The sequence below is a fragment of the Nycticebus coucang genome, chromosome 3 (genome assembly GCF_027406575.1).
Source record: "Nycticebus coucang isolate mNycCou1 chromosome 3, mNycCou1.pri, whole genome shotgun sequence".
NCBI classification, from domain to species: Eukaryota; Metazoa; Chordata; class Mammalia; order Primates; family Lorisidae; genus Nycticebus; species Nycticebus coucang.
Window position 1 is genome coordinate 3,424,665 of NC_069782.1, and position 23,353 is coordinate 3,448,017.

Consider the following 23,353-nt stretch of genomic DNA (forward strand, 5'->3'; position numbering starts at 1 on the left):
TACCCCTGCCACAGTGCAGAGCCACCCGAACAGTGCAAGTGCAGGGGTGGATTTTTTTTTTTTTTTTTTTTATAAAAGAGACAGAGTCTCACTTTATGGCCCTCAGTAGAGTGCCATGGCCTCACACAGCTCACAGCAACCTCCAACTCCTGGGCTTAAGCGATTCTCTTGCCTCAGCCTCCCGAGTAGCTGGGACTACAGGCGCCCGCCACAACGCCCGGCTATTTTTTTTTTTTTTTTTGGTTGCAGTTTGGCCGGGGCCGCGTTTGAACCCGCCACCCTCGGGATATGGGGCCGGCGCCTTACCAACTGAGTCACAGGCGCCTCCCGCAGGGGTGGATTTTATTTAAAATGGCAATATTTTGTGCATCACAGGCTTTTAGTATTAATTTTTATTTTCAAAAGTATTGCATTAACATTTTACTTGTATTATATGAGAGCTGAAACTCTTATAAGAAAACACAGGGGGGAAATCTTCCTGACCTCAGATTTGCTGATGGATTCTCAGATATAACACCAAAAGGACAAACAATCACGACAACATAGATAAATTGGACTTCTTCAAAATTAAAAGCTTTTCTACATTAAAGGACGCTATCAGGAAACTCCAGAACTGTAGTAAATATTCACAAATTATGTATTGTATAAGAGTCTAGCATCCAGAATATATAAGGAATTTTAGAATGGGGAGAATTTTAGGCTAGGCATGGTGGCTCACCTTCAGCAACACAGCAAGACCCTGTCTCTACAAAAAAACAAACACATAGCTCAAAAGCCCAATTTAAAAATGAGCAAAAGGGGCGCCCGTAGCCCAGTGGTTAGGGCGCTGGCCACATGCTCCATGGCTGGTGGGTTCGAACCCGGTCCAGGGCCTGCTAAACAAACAAACAAAAATAGCTGGGTGTTGTGGTGGGCACCTATAGTCCCAGTTACGTGGGAGGCTGAGGCAAGAGAATCGCTTGAGCCCAAGAGTTTGAGGTTGCTGTGGGCTGTGACACCACAGCACTCTACTGAGGGTGACATAGTGAGACTCTGTCTCAATAAAAATAAATAAATAAATGAAAATAAAAATGAGCAAAAAATTTGAATTGACATTTCTCTAAAGAAGACATATGCTTAGCATGATGCTGTGAAGGTTCGTTTGTACTGTTAAGTGAAAAAAGCCAGACATCAATGGGAGACAAATCCTCACAAGACAAAGTAGGCAGTTGGGGGCTGGAGGAGAAGGGAATGGGAGTGAGTGAGGATGGGTCTCGGGCTTCCTTTCAGGGTAATGAAAATGTTTTGGAACCAGCTGGGGGAGCAATGGCTCATGCCTGTAATCCTCACACTCCGGGAGGCCCAGACAGATGGATTGCTTGAGCTCAGGAGTTCCAGACGATCTTGAGCAAGAGCAAGACCCCATCTCTAAAAATTGTTGGGCATTACGGTGGGTGCCTATAATCCCAGCTACTCAGAAGGCTGAGACAAGAGGATTGCTCAAGCCCAAGAGTTTGAGGTTGCTGTGACCTATGATGCCATAACACTCAACCCTAGAGCTATTGAATGAGAGACTCTGTCTCAAAAAAAAAGAAAGACAATGCGATGTTTGCAAAACATCATGAACATACTTAATTCCACTGATTTGTACACTTTTAAATGGTTACTTTTGGGGCCTGGCATGGTGTCTCACACCTGTAATCTCAGCACTTGGGAGGGCAAGGCAGGGGTATTGCCTGAGCTCACCAGTTCGAGACCAGCCTGAGCTAAAGCGAGACCCTATCTCTAGAAATAGTTGGGCACTGTGGTGGAAGCCTATAGTCCCAGCTACTAGGGAGACTAAAGCAGGAGACTCACTTAAGCCCAGGAGTTTTAGGTTGCTGTGAACTATGATGCTACAGCACTCTACCGAGGGCAACATAGTGAGACTGTCTAAAAAAAAAGGTTACTTTTATGTTAACTTTATCCCAATCAAGAAATTTGTCTTAATAAGTTTTTGGTGCCCCTCACCTTTAAGTTTTGCACCTGAGGTAATGCCTCCCTGCCCCCCTACCCAGTGTAAACTGGGGCCTTGGTAGAAGAATTTGGCAACATCCTCCTGGAAAAAGTGAAGATGCCCAGACCCCAAGTTTCAAACATTCCACTCCTGCATGATCAGGAGGCCCCAAAAGGTCAAGAACAAAACTGTGTGTGGCCAAGAAGCCTCTCACACAACCCAGGCTGGAGCTCAGTCACCCTACCTAGCACTTTCTCCAGGGTACAAGAAGATGGCAGGGTGAAGGCTGGAGGGAAATGCCTTTGGAGACCATCGCAGGTGCAGGAACAACGCGGCATTTTCTCTCCCTTTCCCTCACCCCTGCTTAGAGGCAAGGCCTTCCCTAGGCCCCCTGACCTATGTCCCTGGGGGCCTGGGGCCAGGAGCTGGTGTCGGCTGGCAGGGCTCTGTGAGGGTGGGGAGTTGGGGGCACACTGTGGCTGGTCAGGTTGCCTTTCCTCTGCCTGAGGTGTGGCCTTACTGGAGGGAAGAGAGAACCAGGGGGGCAAGGCAGCAGGCTTTTCCCCAAAACCTGTATCGAATGGGCTGAAAACCTACAAACCTAGGCTGAAGGTTGTCCACAGAATCCCTGCCTAAGTGAGGGGCCAGAGATGACAGCCCTATGGTGAAAACGTCAGAGGCGACACTGTAGAGCCACATGCCCTCCAGGACAGCCAGCCTTGCAGACAAGCGCAGTCAGACGCTAGCCAGCAGCGACGCTACCCTCATCGAGCAATCCCTGCTGCCGGGCCGTGGGGGACCGAGGAGTGGGGACCCCTCCCTGAAGCCTCACTAGCCCCCACCGCCCCGTCCCAGCTGCTCCCTGGACCTCGCTGTAGCTGAGACCCTCTGCCCCGTGACCCTCGATGCCGCATACCCGGCTGTCCCCGTGAGCCCCGCCATCCCGGCTGCTCTCGCGACCCCGCGGCAGTTGGGCCCGCCCAGGGCTCTCCCAGCTCCTCCGGGCGGGCGCCATGCGGCCTGGGTCCGCGCTCCTCCTCCTCCTGGGCCTGAGCCTAGGCCTCCTCCCGCCTCCCGCGGCTCCTCGCTGGGCCCCGGCCGCCGTCCCCGGACCGTCGGCCTCGCCGTCCGGCGGCCTCTACAGGAGCGCTCCGGGCTCCGGAGAGCGCGGCGACCGCCCCGGCCTCATCCTGCGGCCCCGCGCGGCCCGGGACGGCGGCGTCCTGTGGAGCGGCAGCCGCTACCTGTGCTTCCTCCGCGACGGGGCCGGCCGAGCGGGCGGCGTGCGGCCCGTGTCCCCGCGGCCCCGGGGCCGGTACTGCCTGGGCGTGCGCGTCCTGCTCCGCGGCCAGCCGGGCCCCGCCGCGCCCACGCGTGTGGACCTGCGCGTCCGGGCGCCCCGCGGCCGCCTCTCGCTGGCCTGGTCCGCCCGCCTGCCGCAGCCGCTCGGGGCCTTGGCCTGGACCTTCCAACTCCGGCTGTTTGGGCCTGGGGCAGCCAGGACGGCGCGCGACGCGCCCTCCACCGCGCGCCTCTCCCCGCGCTCCGCCCCGCTCGCCGACCCGCGCCCCCACACCGGCTTCGTGGCGCAGACCCAGTGCCCCACGGACGGACCCACGCCCATCGTTCTGGAAGCGGCCGGCTCGCCCAGCGACACAGCCGTGCAGTCTTCCGTGTCCTGCCAGCTGTACCGCTGCACCATCCAGAAGGTGAAGATCAATACCAACCACGAGGGGGTGCCTGTGGTTCTGGGGTGGAAGGAGTCGGCCACCATCAACGTCACCATTCTGCACGACTGCATGTTCTTCCTGTCCATGCATCAGTACTGGCAATTCTACTCCGTGCCCTCCGTGAACGATACGCCCAACTGGACTCACCCTTTGCATCTGCCACAAATCAAGATAATGAGGAATCCGTTAATTATACACATCCCCAAATCTTCTTTACCTCTGGGTGTGTATATGATTAATTTCACGTTGATCATCAACACAAGGAATAAAAAAATGCCTGTCCTAGAAGACTCAGATGCCATCTACCTCTGCGTTGTCAGACGTCCCCTGAGGGCCATCATTCTCGGAGATGCCAAGGAAACGGTGAGCTTCACAGATCAGCTGGTTCTGGACGGATCGACATCGTCTGACCCAGAGGCTGACGACCCACAAGAGGGACTCCGGTTTTCTTGGCACTGTACTACAAATCCACAAAACTACCGCGAAGACCAAATAGCAGTAATGAGCAAGGAAGTCTGTCTCCCGGAGCAGGCCAATCTCAAGTGGCCAGGGACCCCTGGCCCTGTGCTAACACTTTCGCCAGAAACACTTAAAGGAGGCCACGTGTATTTTTTCAGATTGGTGGTACACAAAGGTCACAAAACCGCATTTTCTGATAAAACAGTACAAGTGCTCCAAGGACCTACAGCTGTTGCACAAATTTCATGCATCGAGAATTGTGATAGAAATTTAATTTCATCAGATAGATTTTCTTTGTTTTTAAATTGCACCAATTGTGCAAGTCGCGATTCCTACAAATGGTCCATTGTTTCTTCTTCAGGTAGTGAAATGCTGTTTGATTGGATGGCACAAACGGTGACAGGAAGGAATAGCACTTATCTGTCTGTAAAAGCATTCGCTTTTAGTCATTTTCCGGAAGCTGAGTTTTCAGTTTCTCTCCATGTAGCGAGTTGGAGTGGAGCTAGCTCAGTCTTCAGGCATGACATCATTATTAACCATGGCCCGCAAATTGGAGAATGCAAGATTAATCCGACAAAAGGAGTTGCACTATTCACTAAATTTGTTGTCCAGTGTAGTAATTTTAAGGATAATCACATCCCTCTTACATATAAAATAATTGTTTCTTATCTCCACAGTCTTGGTGAAATCAGTTCAGTAAAAGAGAATACCTTAGGGGCGATCCTGTATTTGGGCAGTGAATCCACAGCACCCCCTTCCTTTCTTCCTGTCGGTGTGTTGGCTAATCATTATGCCACGAAAATATACGCTCAGGTTTATGACTCTCTGGGTGCTTTTTCTCAGGTGACTTTGTATGCCACTGTGCAGGCACCTACTGACAAGACGTCATCAAAGACTGTGCTGCGTCAGTTATTCAATCTCACCAGGGGGCCAAATTCACTGCTGTCCACTTTGCTTCAAAAGCAGAACTTCTTACCTGCAGGTTACTTAATGTATATATTAGCTTCCATTTTGAATAACATGAAAGCTGAATCACCTCTCGAACGTGACAAACTCAGTCTCCGAGAACACCTCATCAATCAGTCTTACCTTCTTCCCCTGAGCACTTTGGTGAGCATCAGCCAGGCAGTGACGACTATAACCAAATTAACCCAGAAACCCTCTGAACTTACTGGAGCTGCTCAGAGACACGGCACAGTGAGGATGTGGCAAGCAAGTCAAGGCCTGCAAGAGTATCGACGAGACGATAAACACTTTAGATCCGAACAAATAGAAATCGTAAGCACTGGACTATTAACAAGTTTGTCTAACATCCTTAAACTAACTGATCGTCATGAAATAGTTAAAGATCCTTTCTATGTAATAGAATCTCTGTCAGACACAATATTGGCTAGCAAAGTACCAGGAAATGAAACCACGGTCATGAGAACCCCCAACTTTAACATGTATGTCAACAAAGCTGAAAAACGGGAGGTTACCCAGATCTTCAGAAACCAGAAACACTGCCGAAACTGTTTCTATCCAACACTCAATGTGAGCAGCATTCCCCAACTGCCTGCAAATGCTCCAGTGTCTACAATGTTTTGTGAGTTTGCAGAGGACCCCTTTCCTTGGTTAAGTGACCAAGAAAATGCTTCAGTAAAAGTGGTTGGCTTCAGGATGACCGGAGAACACAACAGTACCGTGATAGAGATCACACCCGATGTGGTGGAAGTGTCCCTTTTCAGGAAAAACTTGACCTTTGCGATTTTTAATCTCACAGTGGGACCCAACAAGGAGGTGGATGGGGCCTTGAAGAAGACGGTTGGGGCCTTTAGCTTTGAAGTGGACACCAGCGAACTGAGGGAGGTGATGGTCCACATCGTGACTCAAGTGACTGTGTTTTTCAAGGTGTTGGTGTACGCAGGCAGTCAGATCACCTCCGCAGCTCTGGTCGCCAGCTTCCTTGTGCCTCATGACATCCCTCCAGTCGCCAGCCAGAGTGTCCCGTTCGACCCAGCCTGCCCAGTGAAGCAAGCCCGCGTGGTGTGCCTCTCACTGTCTCTGCTGCAGCTCATAGCTCAGCGTAGCCGCTCGTCCCAGTGTACCGTGTCTGTGGTGCTGCAGGCACCTCGTTTCCTCCTAGAGCCCACTGACAAGCTAGTGAGGATTTCTCTTTTCAGCATTCAATGCTTGGACATGTACGGGATCCAGGGTGAGTGGAGGGAAGACTACTGCGTTCCCGGTGAAAAGACCACCTTGGACGAGGTACACTGTATCTGCAGGTGGCCAGCGAGGGCCAAGCGGCAGGCAGACACGTTCCAGCTATCCGACCTCCCCCTGCATACCCGCTATGTGATGGCCAGGGTGATTGTGCTCCCCAACCATGTGGATCTGCGGCTAATGGTCATCAAGAACGTTTACCAGAACCCCGTGACCCTCATCACTGTGCTTTTTATTATATTCTTGTACATGGTCCTGGCTTTCTGGGCCCTGCACAGGGATGAAATGGACCGGTTTCTCCGGGGACATGCGATAGTTCTACCCGATAATGATCCTTATGATGACATGTGCTACTTGGTCACTGTTTTTACAGGAAGTCGTTGCAGGGCTGGGACCAAGGCTGATGTCTTTGTGCAGCTTCAGGGTACAGCAAGTACCAGTGATGTGCACTGTTTAAGCCACCCTCAATTTACAACTCTCTACCGGGGAAGCATTAGCACTTTCCTCCTGACAACAAAAAGTGACTTGGGAGACGTCCATTCCATCCGTGTGTGGCATAACAACGAAGGCAAAGCGCCTAATTGGTATTTAAGTCGAATCAAAGTGGAGAATCTGTTTAGCAGACACATTTGGCTGTTCATATGCCGGAAATGGCTTTCCACTGACACCACTTTGGACAGAACATTTCATGCTGTCAGCTCAGATCAGCCTCTGAGAAGAACAGACTTTTTCTTTATAGACGTGAGTAAAAAGCTAGGGAAAAGCCACCTGTGGTTCTCTATTTTTGCTACCGTTGTTCCAAAACCATTCAATAGACTCCAAAGATTGTCTTGTTGTTTAGCGATGTTGCTAAGCTCTCTTCTTTGTAACATTATGTTCTTTAATCTAAATGGAGAAGAACAAACTGAGTCAACAGAGTGGCGCTACGTCAGATCAATGATGATAGGAATTGAAAGCGTCTTACTCACAATCCCCATGCAATTATTAATAACTTTTCTGTTCACCTATTCCCAGAAGAAACCTCTAGTGAGTCTAGACAAGGTGTCTCCTCGGAAGCAACCCGTGACGTCAGAAGACAGTGGACATTGGGAAGACCGTTTGGGAAAGTGGCATGCTGACGAAACTGCTGCAACAGAGACCAGGGAGGCGACAGAGACCAGGGAGGGGACAGAGACCAGGGGGGCGACAGAGACCAGGGAGGGGACAGAGACCAGGGGGGCGACAGAGACCAAGGAGGAGACAGAGACCAGGGAGGCGACAGAGACCAGGGGGGCCGCAAAGCCTGTCTCCAAGAGAAAATCTCGGCTTCCCAGGCGTTCCGTTAGATCAACCTTTAAATCAAAGCACCAGCATGAGAAAGCAAAAACCAAGTCCCGAGAGAGCGAAAGACAAAATGCAAATTCCAATAACAACAACAACAATGCCAGTCAAGATGTTAATTCTGAAGAGCACTCTTCCCAAGAGAATCTTCCCCGCGCTATAAAAAAGCCCCAGATTGTCCCGCCTTGGTGGTGTATTTATATAGCATGGTTCTTGGTATTTGCCACTTCCAGCATATCCTCCTTCTTTATTGTATTTTATGGGCTGACTTATGGCTATGACAAGTCAATGGAATGGCTCTTCACATCCTTGTGTTCCTTCCTTGAGTCAGTCCTTCTGGTGCAGCCAGCTAAAATTATACTCATGTCCGGTATCAGGACAAATAATCCCAAGTACTGTAAAAACCTCTCGTGGTCAAGCCCGTATCGTTACACAGAGATCACGCTGCCAGGAGTGAATATGCATCCTGATGAAATGCAGAGGATACACGACCAGGTCAGACAACTCCAAAGCTCCAGGATGTACCAGCCCCTCACAGAAGATGAAATTAGAATATTCAAAAGAAAGAAGAAGATCAAGCGAAGAGCCCTCCTGTTCCTGAGTTACATTGTGACTCACCTGATCTTTCTGGCCCTGCTGGTGGTGGTCATTGTCCTGCTGCGCCACACCGACAGCTTCTACTACAACCAGTTTCTTCATGATCAGTTCTCTGTGGGTCTTGCTGCCGTGACCAAGCTGGAAGACATCTACAGGTGGCTGAAGAACGTGCTGCTGCCTCTGTTACACAATGACCTAAACCCGACATTCCTTCTTGACAGCTCATCCAAGATCCTTGGCCTTCCACTGATGAGGCAAGTGAGAGCACAGTCTAGTGAAAAAGGGTGTCTACCTGCTGAAAACTTTGTGCAGAACAGCATCAAAAGGGAAATTCGTTGCCATCCCGAATATGGTGTTGACCCAGAAGACACAAAAGACTATTCTAGCTCTTGGAATGAAATTAACAAAAGGGATACAGACAAGAATATCAACGGGTTTGCTTATAAGCCTCAAGGAGAGCAATGGGTGTATTATTCCTATGGGTTGTTACATACCTATGGGTCTGGAGGATATGCATTCTACTTTTTTCCAGAAGAGCAGCAATTTAATTCCACATTGAGGCTCAAAGAACTTCAAGAAAGCAACTGGCTTGATGAGAAGACATGGGCTGTGATTTTGGAATTAACGACTTTTAATCCAGACGTAAATCTGTTTTGTAGCATTTCCGTCATATTTGAGGTCTCTCAGTTAGGAGTTGTCAACACAAGCATATCCCTACACTCTTTTTCACTTGCTGCATTTGACAGAAAAACTTCAGCAGAGGTCTACTTGTATGTGGCCATTCTCATTTTCTTCTTAGCCTACATTGTGGACGAGGGCTATATCATTACGCAAGAAGGAGCCTCCTACGTGAGAAGTGTGTATAATTTGCTCAACTTTGCTCTAAAATGCATATTTACTGTGTTTATTGTGCTCTTTCTCAGGAAGCATGTCTTGGCCACTGATGTGATTCAGCTTTACAAGTCGCATCCTGAAAACTTCATTCCCTTTCATGTAGTTTCTCAAGTAGATCACACCATGAGGATAATTTTGGGTTTCCTATTATTTCTGACAATTTTGAAGACCCTCAGGTATTCCAGATTCTTCTATGATGTGCGCTTGGCTCAGAGGGCCATCCAGGCAGCCCTCCCTGGCATCTGCCACATGGCGTTTGTGGTGTCTGTATACTTCTTTGTATACATGGCTTTCGGTTACCTGGTATTTGGTCAACACGAATGGAACTACAGTAACATGATTCATGCCACCCAGACAGTGTTTTCCTACTGTGTCTCAGCTTTTCAGAACACTGAGTTCTCTGAAAACAGGATTCTGGGGGTCCTGTTCCTCTCGTCTTTCCTGCTGGTGATGATCTGCATCTTGATCAACTTGTTCCAGGCAGTGATTCTGTCTGCCTATGAGGACATGAAACAGCCCGTCTATGAAGAGCCATCAGATGAAGTGGAAGCGATGACCTATCTGTGTCACAGACTTAGAACTATGTTTAGCTTTAAGACCTCACAGGACAGGGCCAAAGAGGAGCCCAAGTTCTTTGTCAATATGCTGTATGGGCAGCCAGAGAAGAAAAACCGCCGGTTTCTGGGACTAAAGACCAGAAACATCAATGGGAAGAAAATGGTTTACCTCGTTGTTTGATGAGTGATGCTTTCAAGAGCCATAAGCAAGTGTCTCCCCAAGTGCTGAGTTTGTGGGGTTAAGGGGGTTAAGGGGTGTTAGTGGTTCAGATGTGCCTTCCACCCATATTCTTCACAGTACACACTCCATTTGGAAATATCCCCACTCTTGGGAACGTGGAAGTCGGAGTGTAGGGTAGCATCTGGGGGGAGGGTAGCATCTGGATCACAGTGCAGGGCTGCAGAACCCATTTCCCTTTAGAGGGCAGTTACAGCTCCTGGTACAGAGGCAACCCCTGCAGCAGTCTGGAGGATTGGAGAACCAGGTTTGAGGGAGGGAACTGAAGGGGCCCCAGCCTGGACTGGTAAGTGGAGTAGCTGCGGGGTTTCTCTGTCTCTGACCCCAGCTGGAAGTCAGTGGCCTGCTGCTCCAGCCCAGGGCTGCAGGTTCCTCTGCCTGAAGAGGCGTCTTCTGTGCAGACCAGGGCTGCAGACCCTCTCCTCCAGTCCTGCTGGGCCAGGGCCCCGTGGGGAGTTCCAGGACTTGCGTGTGAGCTTGGGAATGCAGGGGCCAGAAGCCAGGAGATTCCCATTATGCCTGCTGCAAGTTAAAGTAAAATGTAATAACATTTTCTAACCAAGAGACATGGCTTTTGTTAAACATCAAAAAGGTGCATATGGGTTAACATTATAATACAGTGAGTGTTCTGCATACCAACTATAGCAATATATATACATCCAGGATTGGGGCATTAGGTTATTTGTAGGTATTTAGGAATAAGAAAAATGTAGTCTATTACTCAAGAGAAACAAGGCCAACAGCTATAATATTTCATTCAGAAACATGTTCGTTTATGTAGATGTCACTTTAAATTTTGCCAGAATTAAATTTCAGATTTCTTCTGTGAGACTTGAAGTGATTTCTGAGTGAGGGGTGTATACACACACGCACAGGGTTCACACTGTCCTCAAAGTGGACAGCCAGAAACAGGGACCGCCCACTCAGGAGGGTGGCTGCTCTGTACCCACCTAGATGTCTCTGTCACCCTGAGTGGCACTGAAATGGCCGTAGGACACCACGCCCCGCAGGGCCATCATTCCCTCCAGAGGGGACATCTGAGAAACCCACAAGCCATAGTCTGCTCTGCCAGGTGAGAGCATGAGGGGGTCTAGGCTAGACCCAGGCCACTCATACAGGTATCGAAGGTCAGAAGGTCAGACTTGGATTCTCTAATTTTCCTGCTGGAGGTCGTAGGAGTAGCCCACAGGTTCTGATTGGAGGACATGCCCTTAGCACGTCTCTGATCCACCTGACTTCTGGATAGAATGGGAAAAAGAGTCAGAAGGAGGATCAAATGATTAATTTTTGCTGACAGAAGCCGGATGCAACCTGCTCCAATGCCCTGGCAATTGGGCTGCAGAAAGAGGGAGCTCAAGCCCCAGTTGCTGGTCACGCTGGGCAGCTTTGAGGCAGCGGAGACTGCTGGCAGGTTTGGAGTCGGCCTGAGAGGCAGCAGTCACTGGCAGCCCAGGAATGAGCACTTGAGGTGGTCTGAGTGAGGACCATAGACAGCAGTGGGTTCTGCTGAATGAGACAAGATTACCTCAACTTGGTGAAAATGAGAGATCTTGCAGTCGTAGGATTTCAATGACAAGATTTTTTTTTTTTTTTTTTTTTGTAGAGACAGAGTCTCACTGTACCGCCCTCGGGTAGAGTGCCGTGGCGTCACACGGCTCACAGCAACCTCTAACTCTTGGGCTTACGCGATTCTCTTGTCTCAGCCTCTCGAGCAGCTGGGACCACAGGCGCCCGCCACAACGCCCGGCTATTTTTTTGTTGCAGTTTGGCCAGGGCTGGGTTTTGAACCCGCCAGATTTTTTTTTTTTTTTGCAGTTTTTGGCCAGGGCTGGGTTTGAACCTGCCACCTCTGGCATATGGGGCCAGCGCTAACTCCTTTGAGCCACAGGCACTGCCCAATGACAACAATTTTTATAGTTCAGAGACATAGAGAGGCAGATTGCAACATTATCAGAAAGACAAAGTATCAAGTAAGACATCAAAATTCAGTTTCTTTTGAAGGCCACTTTTACAAGAGGTAGCAACCATTTCTCAATAAGTCTTTTAAGATTTCTTTGTTCTCTTGGCTTGGCGCCTGTGGCTCAAGTGGCTAAGGTGCCAGCCACATACACCTGAGCTGACAGGTTTGAATCCAGCCCGGGCCCGCCAAACAACGATGGCTGCAACCAAAAAATAGCTGGACGTTGTGGCAGGCGCCTGTAGTCCCGGCTACTTGGGAGGCGGAGGCAGGAGATTTGCTTGAGCCCAGGAGTTGGAGGTTGCTGTGAGCTGTGCTGCAATAGCACTCTACCCAGGGCGACAGCTTGAGGCTCTGTCTCAAAAAAAAGAAAAGAAAAGATTTCTTTGTTCTCATTATACTTCCAGGAATGGAGTAGGTATATTCCAGAACAATTGGTAGAATACCCTCCCAACTCTCTCTGTTGCACAGGAAGACAAGGTGGGTGTTCTGGGTTTCACTGTCAGTGCAGCCCCTCACTAAGTCAGTCGCTGAACAAGCAGTTGACATGAGACAGAGCTCCCCCTTGCAGCTCCTGGAGAGAAGGGACATGTTCTTCATTTACATCAAATTCTTCTGTTAATTATGAAGACTTGCATTTTTAAGGCCTGCTTCTGACATTTCATTAATTAGCACTCAAAGCAAAATGCAAGCCTTTAGACTGGAATGTTATTGGCAGAAATGGAGAACGGGCTGAACAGGATGGTTTTCATCCCTAGTGAAATGAGGTGCAATGGAGTCACTCTTCCACAGAATCCCTTTTGCTATTAGCAAGACTTAGCTCGAGATTTTAATCTGAATTCAATTCCTTCCAGTTTTCATAATTCTGAGTCTTCACCTAAACACATGCTGTACAATATTTGTTCAATACTGTAGTCATCTTTTAAGACCACATTTACACATTTTACAGGTATTACCACAACATACAGGCAATTATTTTTCCTGAAAGCCCATCCTAACACTGGTGGGCTCATGGCAGGACTATAAATCTCTGTATGTCTAGCTATCCAAAAGCTTACAAACTGTTATGTAAAATATGTCTATCTATCTTGATAAATACACTTTCATAAGGACAAAATAAAAAATAATGCATAAAGCTATGGTTTTTGTATAGCTGAAAATTAGCAAAATATCCAAGATAACAGAATTTAATTTTAATTGTCCACCTCTGGGTGCTCTGTGCTGGACCACAATGCTTTGGTGAGCAATAAACACATATATAATCTATAAATTATTATGTGTTTATTTTACAAATTTTATTTTTCTTGCCTTCATTTCAGAAAAAATCATTGTGTTGATATCACTATTGTGTTCTATTCAAAAGTGTCAAATTAGATGACCTTTCCTACTTTGTAGTTTTTTATTATTTGAAAAGGGAGAAATTTCACTTTGCTGAGAGTGGCAAGTGGACTTAAGCAATGAGGTTCTTAAGGCCTTATAAGAACTGAACCATGAATACTGGTATCATGTTTAAACACCGTAAGAAGGGTGCATAGGAAAAATTATGACTGCAGAAAATATTATAAAATACTTTCATTGGGCGGCACCTGTGGCTCAGTGGATAGGGTGCCGGCCCCATATACAGAGGGTGGCAGGTTCAAACCCCACCCTAGTCAAACTGCAACAAAAAAATAGCCGGGCATTGTGGCGGGCGCCTGTAGTCCCAGCTACTTGGGAGGTTGAGGCAAAAGAATCCCCTAAGCCCAGGAGTTGGAGGTTGCTGTGAGCTGTGTGACGCCATGGCACTCTACCAAGGGCAATTAAGTGAGACTCTGTCTCTACAAAAAAATAATAATAATACTTTCATTACATAAAATATTATTTCACTATTATCACTGTTTCTTACAACAGTATATAGATTCACATAGGATTTTTTAAGTTTTTCTTCTTTTACATATTTCAGTGCTGAGAAGCTAATAAAGAAAACTGAAAATTGTAGTAGGTTGCTCACCTTGTTCAAAATCTCTCTTTAGTAGACTTCACTTTGATCTACAGTGGCCAGAAAATAAGTCTCTACAGAAATTACAGGATTATTTATACATGAATCTTTTTCTTCAGACTCCACCAAATGTTTCTTAGTCCCAATTTGCTTATGTTGTTCTTGAATATCATTTTAGTGCTTACTTCATATGCAGTTTCTTTTGAAAAACTTTTTTTTTGCCTAACACTTTATTCAGTATATTTAATCATTTTGGATTTTTAAAAGCTTTTTCTAGTAACTGTGGATAGCTCAAATTCATAATTTTGTTCTGCCAAAGACCACAATTTGTTCTTTAAATCTCATCTACTATTTCATTTAATTCTTCCAATGCATGTCATTCCTGACATGTCCAGAATAATTGTTCCAACAGCACTCATGGGATTGCCATCACGTTCTAAAAGTAGTTACAGGATAAATTTGAAATGCTTCATCAACATGTTCCATCTTTGGGCAGATCCAGAAAAAAAAAACAAAACAGGATATAAGCTGTGAATTGATTCAAAGAATGCTGCTGCTGTAGCAGTTGAAGCTGTCTGCTAGAAACATAATAAAACTGCCTGCTAATTCCTGGGGCCCAGGGATGGGGCCCCTCTAGCTCAGGGGTGGTTCTGCTTCCACGCTACTAAGGTGATGTGTATAATTAATCCTTTTCAATTCCTCAGAAGAGTTAAATCTGAGAATAAGGGGTAAGAGTCTGCAGCAACTTGACAATATTCCTTTAAATGTGGCTTGACAATCATGAATATATTCTGGTCAAGAAGAGTACACTTTGGCAATGAGTGCGCACCTCATCTAGCGTAGGAGACAATCACAGAGGGCTCCACTGATACGGCTGGGACAGGACAGAGACGAGAAGACTGCACTGCAGGCTGGTGGTACAGGCAGGCGGAGAACCATGGCTGCAGCCCTGCGGCAGGCCTTCTCTTCTGCGGAAAATCATTAAATTATGGAGGGAAGGAGGGCAGCAAAATCTGTGGTCCCCAAGGAACAGGTGAAGACCCACGGCGTCTGGGGTGAGGGTTTCCAACTGGGCAAGAGCGGAGGCCACAGGCAAAGCCAGGCCCGCTGGCTTCGGAACCCGTGCCCCAGCCCCATGGAAGGTGCCTCTCATGCACTCCCACGCGGGGGTCAGGAGCCGGGCGGGCGTTTCAGGCCACGGTGAGGTTTAGAGGAGCCCGAGGAGCCCGCTTGGAGACCAAGCGGTTTTATAAAGGTCGCAGGAACTACAGGGCTCGCTCTGAGCCCGTCTTGTCCCCTGCTGCGTATGGGGGCTGACGTCCCACCGGCGCAGACAGCGGGCTCAGCGAGGCTCGGGCACTTCACCCCCGGAGACGCGGGAGCGGCAGGACACGTGCGTCCCTCTCCAAGGGGCCACCCATCGCGGACTTCGACCTGCCGAAACCCAGAAACAAGCTGCGCTCCTCGCCCAGGCCGCGTACTGCGCTAGCTCCCGCCCCAGCCCCGCCGCCGCCCCTCAGCGCCGCCTTGGCTTCCACGCGGCGCTCTGCGGCGACCGGAAAGACTCCGGGTAAGGAGCTGACGACCTCAAAGCCCCGCCCTCGCCCCGCGCCTGCGCTTGTGCCGGGGCCTCTGGGTCTCCGGGGCGGGGCCGCGCACGCGCTGTAGGACGCGGGGACGCGCGGCGCGGGTGGCGGTGAGTGCGCGCTGCGCGGCGGCCTGCTCTGTCTCTCGGAGTCCGGCTTTCGGCTCTGACTTGGAGACCTGTGCGGTCCCAAGCGTCGGAGACCGAACAGAAGACGCAGGAAAGGGTGCAGGTGGCGGGGCCAAGCTCCCAGGGTGTCGGCCTCGCGGTGCGGAGCCGCCTGATCTCTTACGCTGCCAGGCCCCCGGTGCTAGGTGGTGGGAGGGCGTGTGCGAAGGTTCACAGGTGCGGGGCCGCCCTGCCACCGTCGCCCGCCGACAGGGGCCTTGGGGTAGTTCCATTGTGCAGTCGCGAAACGGGATTGGGATCACGCACGCCTGAACTAGGTTTTAATTCTTTGAAATCATTTGTGACCCATGCTTCCAAGATTTACACCTGGGCTTGTCCAACTCAAAAGTCTGCTTGACATACATACACCACACTGTCAGGTTTAGAAGAGAGAAGGTCAGAGCTGGGAGCAAGGTGCCGGTTTTTGATAAGAACGTGGAAAGATAAGTAGTTATTCTGCAGGCAGAGAAAGAGCTGGATAATCTACCAAATAGTAACTTTTTTTTTTTTTTGGAAACACATCAAATGGCTGAAGTTACAGGGCAAGCAATTAGTCAGAAATGTCAGGAAAGACAGGAACCTCTGAAAACCGAAGGTGAGCATGAGCGGGACTTCCATGCCAGCGGGTAGTTCTGCTAACAGGTGTAGTGACGTGTTGTTGACCAATTGGGAGCTAGTGTTAGGGTATAAAGCCCCTGGTCGCCACAGAAAGGAGTTTGCACACCCTCTGGCTCTTCTCTAGGACTTGCTAGATGCTTATGGGAAAGTGTAGAACAAGCCAAAAGCTTTCCTGGGATTCTGCCTGGATTCCTCTCCCTACCCATCCTGGGCACAGAGAAAACCTATTGCCGCTGAGGATAGAGAAAAGGAACTCCTGCCAGAAGAGAGACAGGAAATTCCTACAGTGGTATGCAGTGGTCCTCAACCTTCCTAGTGCCACGGCCCTTTAATACAGTTCCTGTGGGTCTTGACCCACAAGTTGAGAACCGCTGATAGAGGTTCCTATACCTGGGAAGAGGCAGGATTCCTAAGAAAGTGTGAGACTACAGCTGGATCAGGACCACAGGGAACCCAACATAACTAGCAGCTGCAACTTGTGGCCTAAAGTTTAGGGTGGAGATGACAGAGAAAAACTCTTGGCAAATGAATCCTCACCCTAAGTACAGGCAGAGAAATTTGAAGCCAATGAACGAGACCATCTCAACTGTGATTGATTCAATACCTCATACAAAGACTCAGTAGAAACAGACATGTCTTGTTTTACTCATTACCTCACTATCTTACCAAATGCCCAACTTCCAACCAAAGTTGCAACATACAGAAATAAAAGCAAATAAAAAACAATATTTCCCGCTGTCAAGGATCAAAACAATCCACAGAATCAGACAACCCAGATATCTGTTAAAACTATCAGGGAGTTGAAAGTAAGTATGATAAGCCTATAATCTCAGCACCCTGGGAGGCCGAGATGGGTGGATTGCTTGAGCTCAGGAGTTTGAGACCAGCGTGAGTGAGAGCAAGACCCTGTCTCTAAAAATAGCTGGGCATTATGGTGGGTGCCTGTAGTCCCAGCTACTTGGGAGACTGAGGCAAGAGGATCACTTGAGCCCAAGAGTTTGAGGTTGCTGTGACCTATGACGCCACGGCACTCCACAAAGGGTGGCAAAGTGAGACTGTCTAAAACAAAAGTATGATTAATATGTTAAAGCATGAAGAAGATGTACAACATACATAAACAAATGGGGAATTTCAGCAGAGGAGACTGGAGTCAAGGGCAATACTAGTAATAAAAACAGTGCAGAGGAACAATGCCTGCAGAAGGAACATTAACTGATTTGATGTAGCTAACAGGAAAGAGATCAGTGAACTCTAAGATAGATCAGTAGAAATTATTCAAACTGCAGCACAAAGAGAAGAGTGTAAAAACAAACCCACAACAGAGCTTCCAAGAAGTTTGGCCAATATCAAGTGATGTAACATTTACAGCAGAAAAAATATTTAAATTTTCCCTCAAATAATAAGACTATATCAAACGATTTGCTTAAAGAAGTACCACAGGGTAAATAACTTTAAAAGAAAAAGACTTAGATATTTACATAACCTGCTGAAAGTCAAAGATAAAGTCTTCAGGGCAGCCAGAGGGAATCCCTAGGTAGATCTGTGGGGGAAGACTAGATGGAAGGAATAGCCGGAGCAAAGGCAAGGTGAGAACGTCCAGGAATATTTGGAGGATCGGAAGCGAGCCAGATGAACGGTAACTTGGCTTGTGAAGGGAGATACAGCGGGTGAGCAGGGAAGGCAGCTCCCAAATTAAGGAGTCCCTGAATGCCAGGGAAGGGAATTGGTTCTATAGTCATTTGGGGAGCCACTTTATTTTGAAGTGGGAGCTGGGCTCTTCCAGCACCACCGACAGCCTTGACTTTTGTTGTGCTTTTTCTATGTCTATTGAAATGAATATATAATTTTCTTCCTTTATCCTTTTATTATTGTGAATTGCATTCATTGGTTTTTGAATGTCAAACCAACCTTGCTCTCCTGGGATAAAGCCACGTAGTCATGATGCATTAGGCTTCTTACATATTGAATTCAATCTGCCGATACTTTGCCAAGAACTTTTGTATTTCTGTTCATGAAGGATATTACCCTATAGTTTCCCTGTAATAGCTTTGCCTGATGAATGGTATCAGGGTCATACTGGCAGTTTTGTTGTCTGTATGATACTGTAGTGACTTCATAAAATCACTGCAGAAGTGTCCTTTTCCCTCTGTTTTCTGAAAGAGTTTCTTCCTTAAATGCTTGACAGAATTTGTCAGAAACTCCTAGGCATGAAGTTTTTATATGTTCTTTTGTTTTATTTTCTTTCCAGGAAAAGTTTTAATTATGAATTTGATTTTCTTAGTAGATATAGGGTTTCCTATTTTTTTCTTGAGTACTTTTGATAATTGGCGCTTTTCATGAAATCTGCCCATTTCATCTAAATTGTCAAATTTATTGGTATAAAGTTGTTTATAATCTCCCTTAGTATCCCTTAACTGTCTCTAGTCTTAGTGGTGTTCCCACTTTCTTTCCTGTTAGTGGTAACTTGTATCTTCTTTTTTCTCTTGATTCATCTAATTAGAGGTTATCGATTCTACTTGATTTTTTAAAAAACTGAAACAGCTTTGGTTTTGTTGATTTTTTTCTGTTGATTTTCTATTTCTTTAATTTTTTATTATTGTATCTACTTATGTGGGATATGATTTGGTTTTCTATAGTTTCTTAAATTAGAAACTTAGAAACTTTTTTTTCTAATATAAAAACTTAAAGCTATGAATTTCCTTCTAAGGAATTTCCTGCTTAAGCTGCATTCTGCATATTTTGGTATGTTGTATTTTAGCTTTTACTTAGTTTTCCTTTTTTTTTTCTTTCTGTCTTTTTTTTTTTTTTTTTTTTTTTGAAATAGAGCCTCAAGCTGTCACCCTGGGTAGAGTGCTGTGGCATCACAGCTCACAGCAACCTCCAACTCCTGGGCTCAAGCGATTCTCCTGCCTCCACCTCCCAAGTAGCTGGAACTACAGGCGCCTGCGACAACGCCCGGCTATTTTTTGGTTGCAGCCGTCATTGTTGTTTGTCGGACCCGGGCTGGATTCGAACCCGCCAGCTCAGGTATATGTGGCTGGTGCCTTAGCTGCTTGAGCCACAGACGCCAAGCCTTTACTTAGTTTTCATTAGAAAAATATTTTCTAATTTCCCTTTGATTTCTTCTTTGAACTATGGTTTCTTTAGGAAATGTTTAATTTCCAGATATTTGGGGATTTTCTGGGTATCTTTCTGTTACTGATTTCTTATTTAATTATTTTGGGATTGGAGAACATACTCTGATTTTATTCTTTTAAGTTTGAGGCTCATTTTGTGACCCAGCATATAGTCTATCTTGGTGACTATCTCATGTGCAGTTGAAAGTAATGTGTGACCTTGAATGGGTTTCTTACTTGCTCTGGACCTGAGGCTCCCTGGGAGGGGAGCGGGGTTGCGTTTTGTTGGTAAGAAGTGTGCAGCAGGTGAGGAGGCTTGGCCATGTGGGGGATTCTTGGTTCTGAAGGTGATGCTCCCCATTCTCTTGATCTTGCAGATGGTATCTGAGGCACAGCGCCATCCCCTGGGTGTGTTTGAGTGTGAGCTTTGTGCTTTGACGGCTCCATACAGCTACGTGGGACAGAAGCCCCCTGACACCCAGTCGGTGGTGTGAGTACATACTTTTCTGGGCCAGTGCTAGAGAAGCCCATGCTCAGAGCTGGTTGGCAGGTGCCACACCTGAGTCTAACATGTGGCCTGGGTGTCGTGCTTTAGGCCCATGTCTGCCTAGGCTCTAAATGCTTCAGGTGTGACCTGGGAAGCTCAGGAAAGGCTTGAGTACCGCCTGACTCCTCAACTCCCTCACCCCTTCCTCCACCCCCAGCCTAGAGTTCAGGACTAGCTCCGCAGAGGTTCTGTGGTCCAGGCTGAAGTAGTCTAGCAGGTGGAAACACAAAGGACCCTGGTGGCTTCCACCTTTGGGCTGTGCCCTTGTTGCCATTCCTGCTGTGACACTTTCTTAGTGGGAGGCCCATCCTCTTTGCAGCTCTTGTACTGGTGGGAGTGAGTCATGAGGACCAGCTTCCCACAGACCTGCCCAGAGCAGGCCTGGGCTAGAACCAGGGGGTCCTGAGACTGATTTCTTGACCTCCAGCTTCTTCTGGCTGCAGTTCTCTGCTGACCTGGAACCTGGGTGTCATCTGCTTTCCTGTGGTCTATTCTGATGTCAGCATGAGGCCAGTCTGCCTCCGGGGGCTGTAAGGCTGGAAGAGGTGCCAGGTTATTCCTGTATGGAACAAGGCAGTTTGGGACATAAGGGAGGGCTTGGGGCACTCAGATGGAGCCCTTATGCCCCTAGGCTGTGAATCAGTTTGGGGTCTGGGGGCTTATTTTGTATCAGCCCTTCTGGTGTGAGGGGGCATTTCTCTCTACCATGGCTGTTACAGAGCTGGGAGCAGGTCTGATTTCAGTGCCCATGCAGCCCTCAACTGCTGGGCCTTTTCATCACTCCCCTGCAGCACAGGTGAGCCAGTCCCCTGCCCCAACGAGCTATGCAGGCATGCAGAGGTGTAGAGGCCTGGGGAGGCCCACACTGCTGCAGGGCACCGCTCACACCACCTGACAGCTGGCATTACTCTTTTGCAGCCTCCTGGAGGAAAGCTATGTCATGAAGGACCCCTTCACTTCCGACAAGGCTGGATTCCTGATCCTTGGCTCCTGCTGCAGCGTGTGCGGCAGACTGGTGTGTGTCAGCCCGGTGGGTAACAGTATGCAGCTGGAGCACCTGTCCTTGCTGTGTTGATCCTGAGAGCCTCTATGAAACCCACAAATAGTCCCTAAGTAGGGAGGCTGTGAGGGTCCTTAGAGCCCAGCTTGTCTACCCTACAGTTGACAGAGGGGACAGGTGAGGGGGCAAGTGAGGGTCAGTTAGAAGGTCTCAGCCTGAGGAATAAAAGTAGATTCTTGGAGGCTTTGTCCTACCCCCAGGGCCCTGCCTGGTCCTCGCCCTCTCACTGACAGTGCAGACAGCCTGTGCCCCTCTCTCCATGGACGGTGACCTTTCTACATGCACTTGGAGGGACTTCTGAGAAGAAGGGACTGTCCTTTTTTGATCAATTGTTGTATGCTAGGCCCTGTGCTTGGGACCTGTTTTACACATGAGGCTTTTTTCAGTCCTGCCCCCAATTTAGTCAGGTAAAGTAGTATTACACCCATTTTGTAGATGAGGAAACTGAGGTTCAGAGAGGCTGAGTGGGCCAGGTGTCCCTGGACAGCTGAAAACCCAAGGATGGACAGACGTGTAGCTGTGTGGCACTCAGAACGTGGCTCTGTAGCCAGAGTGTTCCTGGCCTGAGAAGTTCCCAGGCATCTGCCATAAGCGGAGGCGCACAGAAGGGGCTGTGTCCCAGACCACACTAACAACAGCAGGTGGATGCGATAGGCAGAGACCTGGAGGGAAGATGTGTAGGGAGTGTTTCACGTGCACAGAGTAGCTGACAGTTGAGAGGAAGCTGGGAGTGAAGACTGGAAGGGCAGGGTGGGCTGGGGGTGAGGAGCCCTGATACCACACCTTGAGTTTGGCTGTACTTGGTGAGCAAGGGAAGGGGCCCCACAAGGCATCAGAAGTCTCTAGCTTCCTTTGATTGGGTGGTAGGTTGTTACTGAGCAACTCTGCAGAACTGCAGGAAGGTCAGGCGAGGTGGCTCATGCCTGTAATCCCAGCACTTGGGAGGTTGAAGTGGGTGGATTGCCTGAGCTCATGAGTTTGAGACCAACCTGAGCAAGAGCAAGACCCTGTCTCTAAATAATAGCCGGGCGCTGTGATGGGCACCTGTAGTTCCCAGCTAGCTGGGCTGAGGCAAAAGGATCACTTGAACCCAAGAGTTTGAGGTTGCTGTGATATAAGATGCCATGGCACTCCACCAAGGGTGACCAAGTGAGACTGTCTCAAAAAAAACCAAAACTGCAGGAAGGACAGCCTTCCTTACATAAGGCATGCTGTCTAAGCTGCCAGAATGAGGAACCCCACCCCCATAGAGGGCCCAAATAAAACAAAAGTCACTTACTTTCTTCTGAATGAGAGTCCAGAGCAGGTGGTCCCTGTTGGCAGGGCGTCTTCCACACACAGCATCCATTTCGATCCCCTGTAGCTGTGGCAGCTCTTGCTGTCACATCCACATCCCAGCCAGCAGGAGGGGACAAGGGAGCACGTGCCCATTCTTGCAAAGAACATGACCAGCAGGTGGCACCCCCTGGCCAGAGTGGATCATGTGGCCATCCCCAGTTGCAGAGGGCCTGGGGATGTTGTCTTTAGCCATGCCCAGGATGAATCTCAGGAGTTCTGCTGTTTCAGGTCGTGGGGAGAGTGGGCGCAGCCTCCCACCCAGACCAATTGCCTATCCACTGTCTTCTGGTCTCTAGGCCTGTCCCTCCTGTCCCTAGCTGTTCCCAGCACCAGGTGGTCACCAAGCCTCTGTTCCTGCTATGACGACTGTGAGGGGGGACTCCAGGCCCATGCTACAGCTTCCTGTCATTGTCTCTTCACTGTGAAGGAGCAGTGTGGACACCAGAGTCTTTCTATCCCATCCCAGGGTGGCCCAGGCCTTCATTGCCTCTCCTGGATGCCCTACCAGGCCCTCAGGCCCCTCCCTCCTTCTTGCTGGCCTGGCTCTAGCCATGTCCCCTGCTCTGGGCCTCCTAGGGGGCCCTGCCCAGGTCCCTGCGTGTGGTGAAGGGCTGGCCTCTGAGTGGAGCTGCATCTGTCCCCAGGGTGCCAGCCCTCTGCTTTTCCCCTTCTTTCAGGAGTGCAGTCTATTCTACTCCAAGAGATTTTGCCTCCCTTGTGTCCAGAAGAACATCAGTGCTTTTCCTCAGGAAATTCGGCAAGACTTGGAGAAAAGAAAAGCTCCATCAAAAAGGCCTTCCAGCCAGCCCAGTTCTCAGATGTGAGCGAGGTCAGTGCCCAGGCAGCGGGCAGCACCATGCACAGAGTCCAGGCCTATCAGGATCAGGGATGCCACAGAGCTGGGAGCCGCCATGCCCAGCCTGTTTCTAGGCCATCAGGAGCAGCTTTTGTGGCCCAAGGGAGCTGGGTCCAGCTTGCAGCAGCAACAGAGCCATAGGAGCCATGCTTAGAGGG

The 23,353-nt window shown here is 48.7% G+C and overlaps 2 protein-coding genes across 5 annotated transcripts; both read left to right on the top strand.

Annotated features, from left to right (window-relative positions):
• The first annotated feature begins 360 nt into the window (after positions 1 to 360).
• Positions 361 to 11,562, top strand: PKDREJ (polycystin family receptor for egg jelly). Its single transcript, XM_053584872.1, has 2 exons — positions 361 to 1,855; positions 1,924 to 11,562. Exon 2 carries the CDS (start codon positions 2,989 to 2,991, stop codon positions 9,913 to 9,915), a length of 6,927 nt encoding a protein of 2,308 aa, XP_053440847.1. The 5' UTR covers positions 361 to 1,855; positions 1,924 to 2,988; the 3' UTR covers positions 9,916 to 11,562.
• Positions 11,563 to 15,554: 3,992 nt separating this feature from the next.
• CDPF1 (cysteine rich DPF motif domain containing 1) lies at positions 15,555 to 23,353 on the top strand. Of its 4 annotated transcripts, none has more exons than XM_053584893.1 (5): positions 15,560 to 15,603; positions 19,103 to 19,305; positions 19,772 to 19,884; positions 20,860 to 20,971; positions 23,017 to 23,353. In XM_053584893.1, exons 3-5 carry the CDS (start codon positions 19,772 to 19,774, stop codon positions 23,161 to 23,163), a joined length of 372 nt encoding a protein of 123 aa, XP_053440868.1. In that variant the 5' UTR covers positions 15,560 to 15,603; positions 19,103 to 19,305; the 3' UTR covers positions 23,164 to 23,353. The 4 variants fall into 4 exon arrangements, with proteins under 4 accessions (XP_053440867.1, XP_053440868.1, XP_053440866.1 ...); XM_053584891.1 differs by lacking the exon at positions 15,560 to 15,603 and adding an exon at positions 15,610 to 16,107; XM_053584894.1 differs by lacking the exon at positions 15,560 to 15,603 and adding an exon at positions 15,610 to 16,107 and having other exon boundaries at positions 20,860 to 20,956.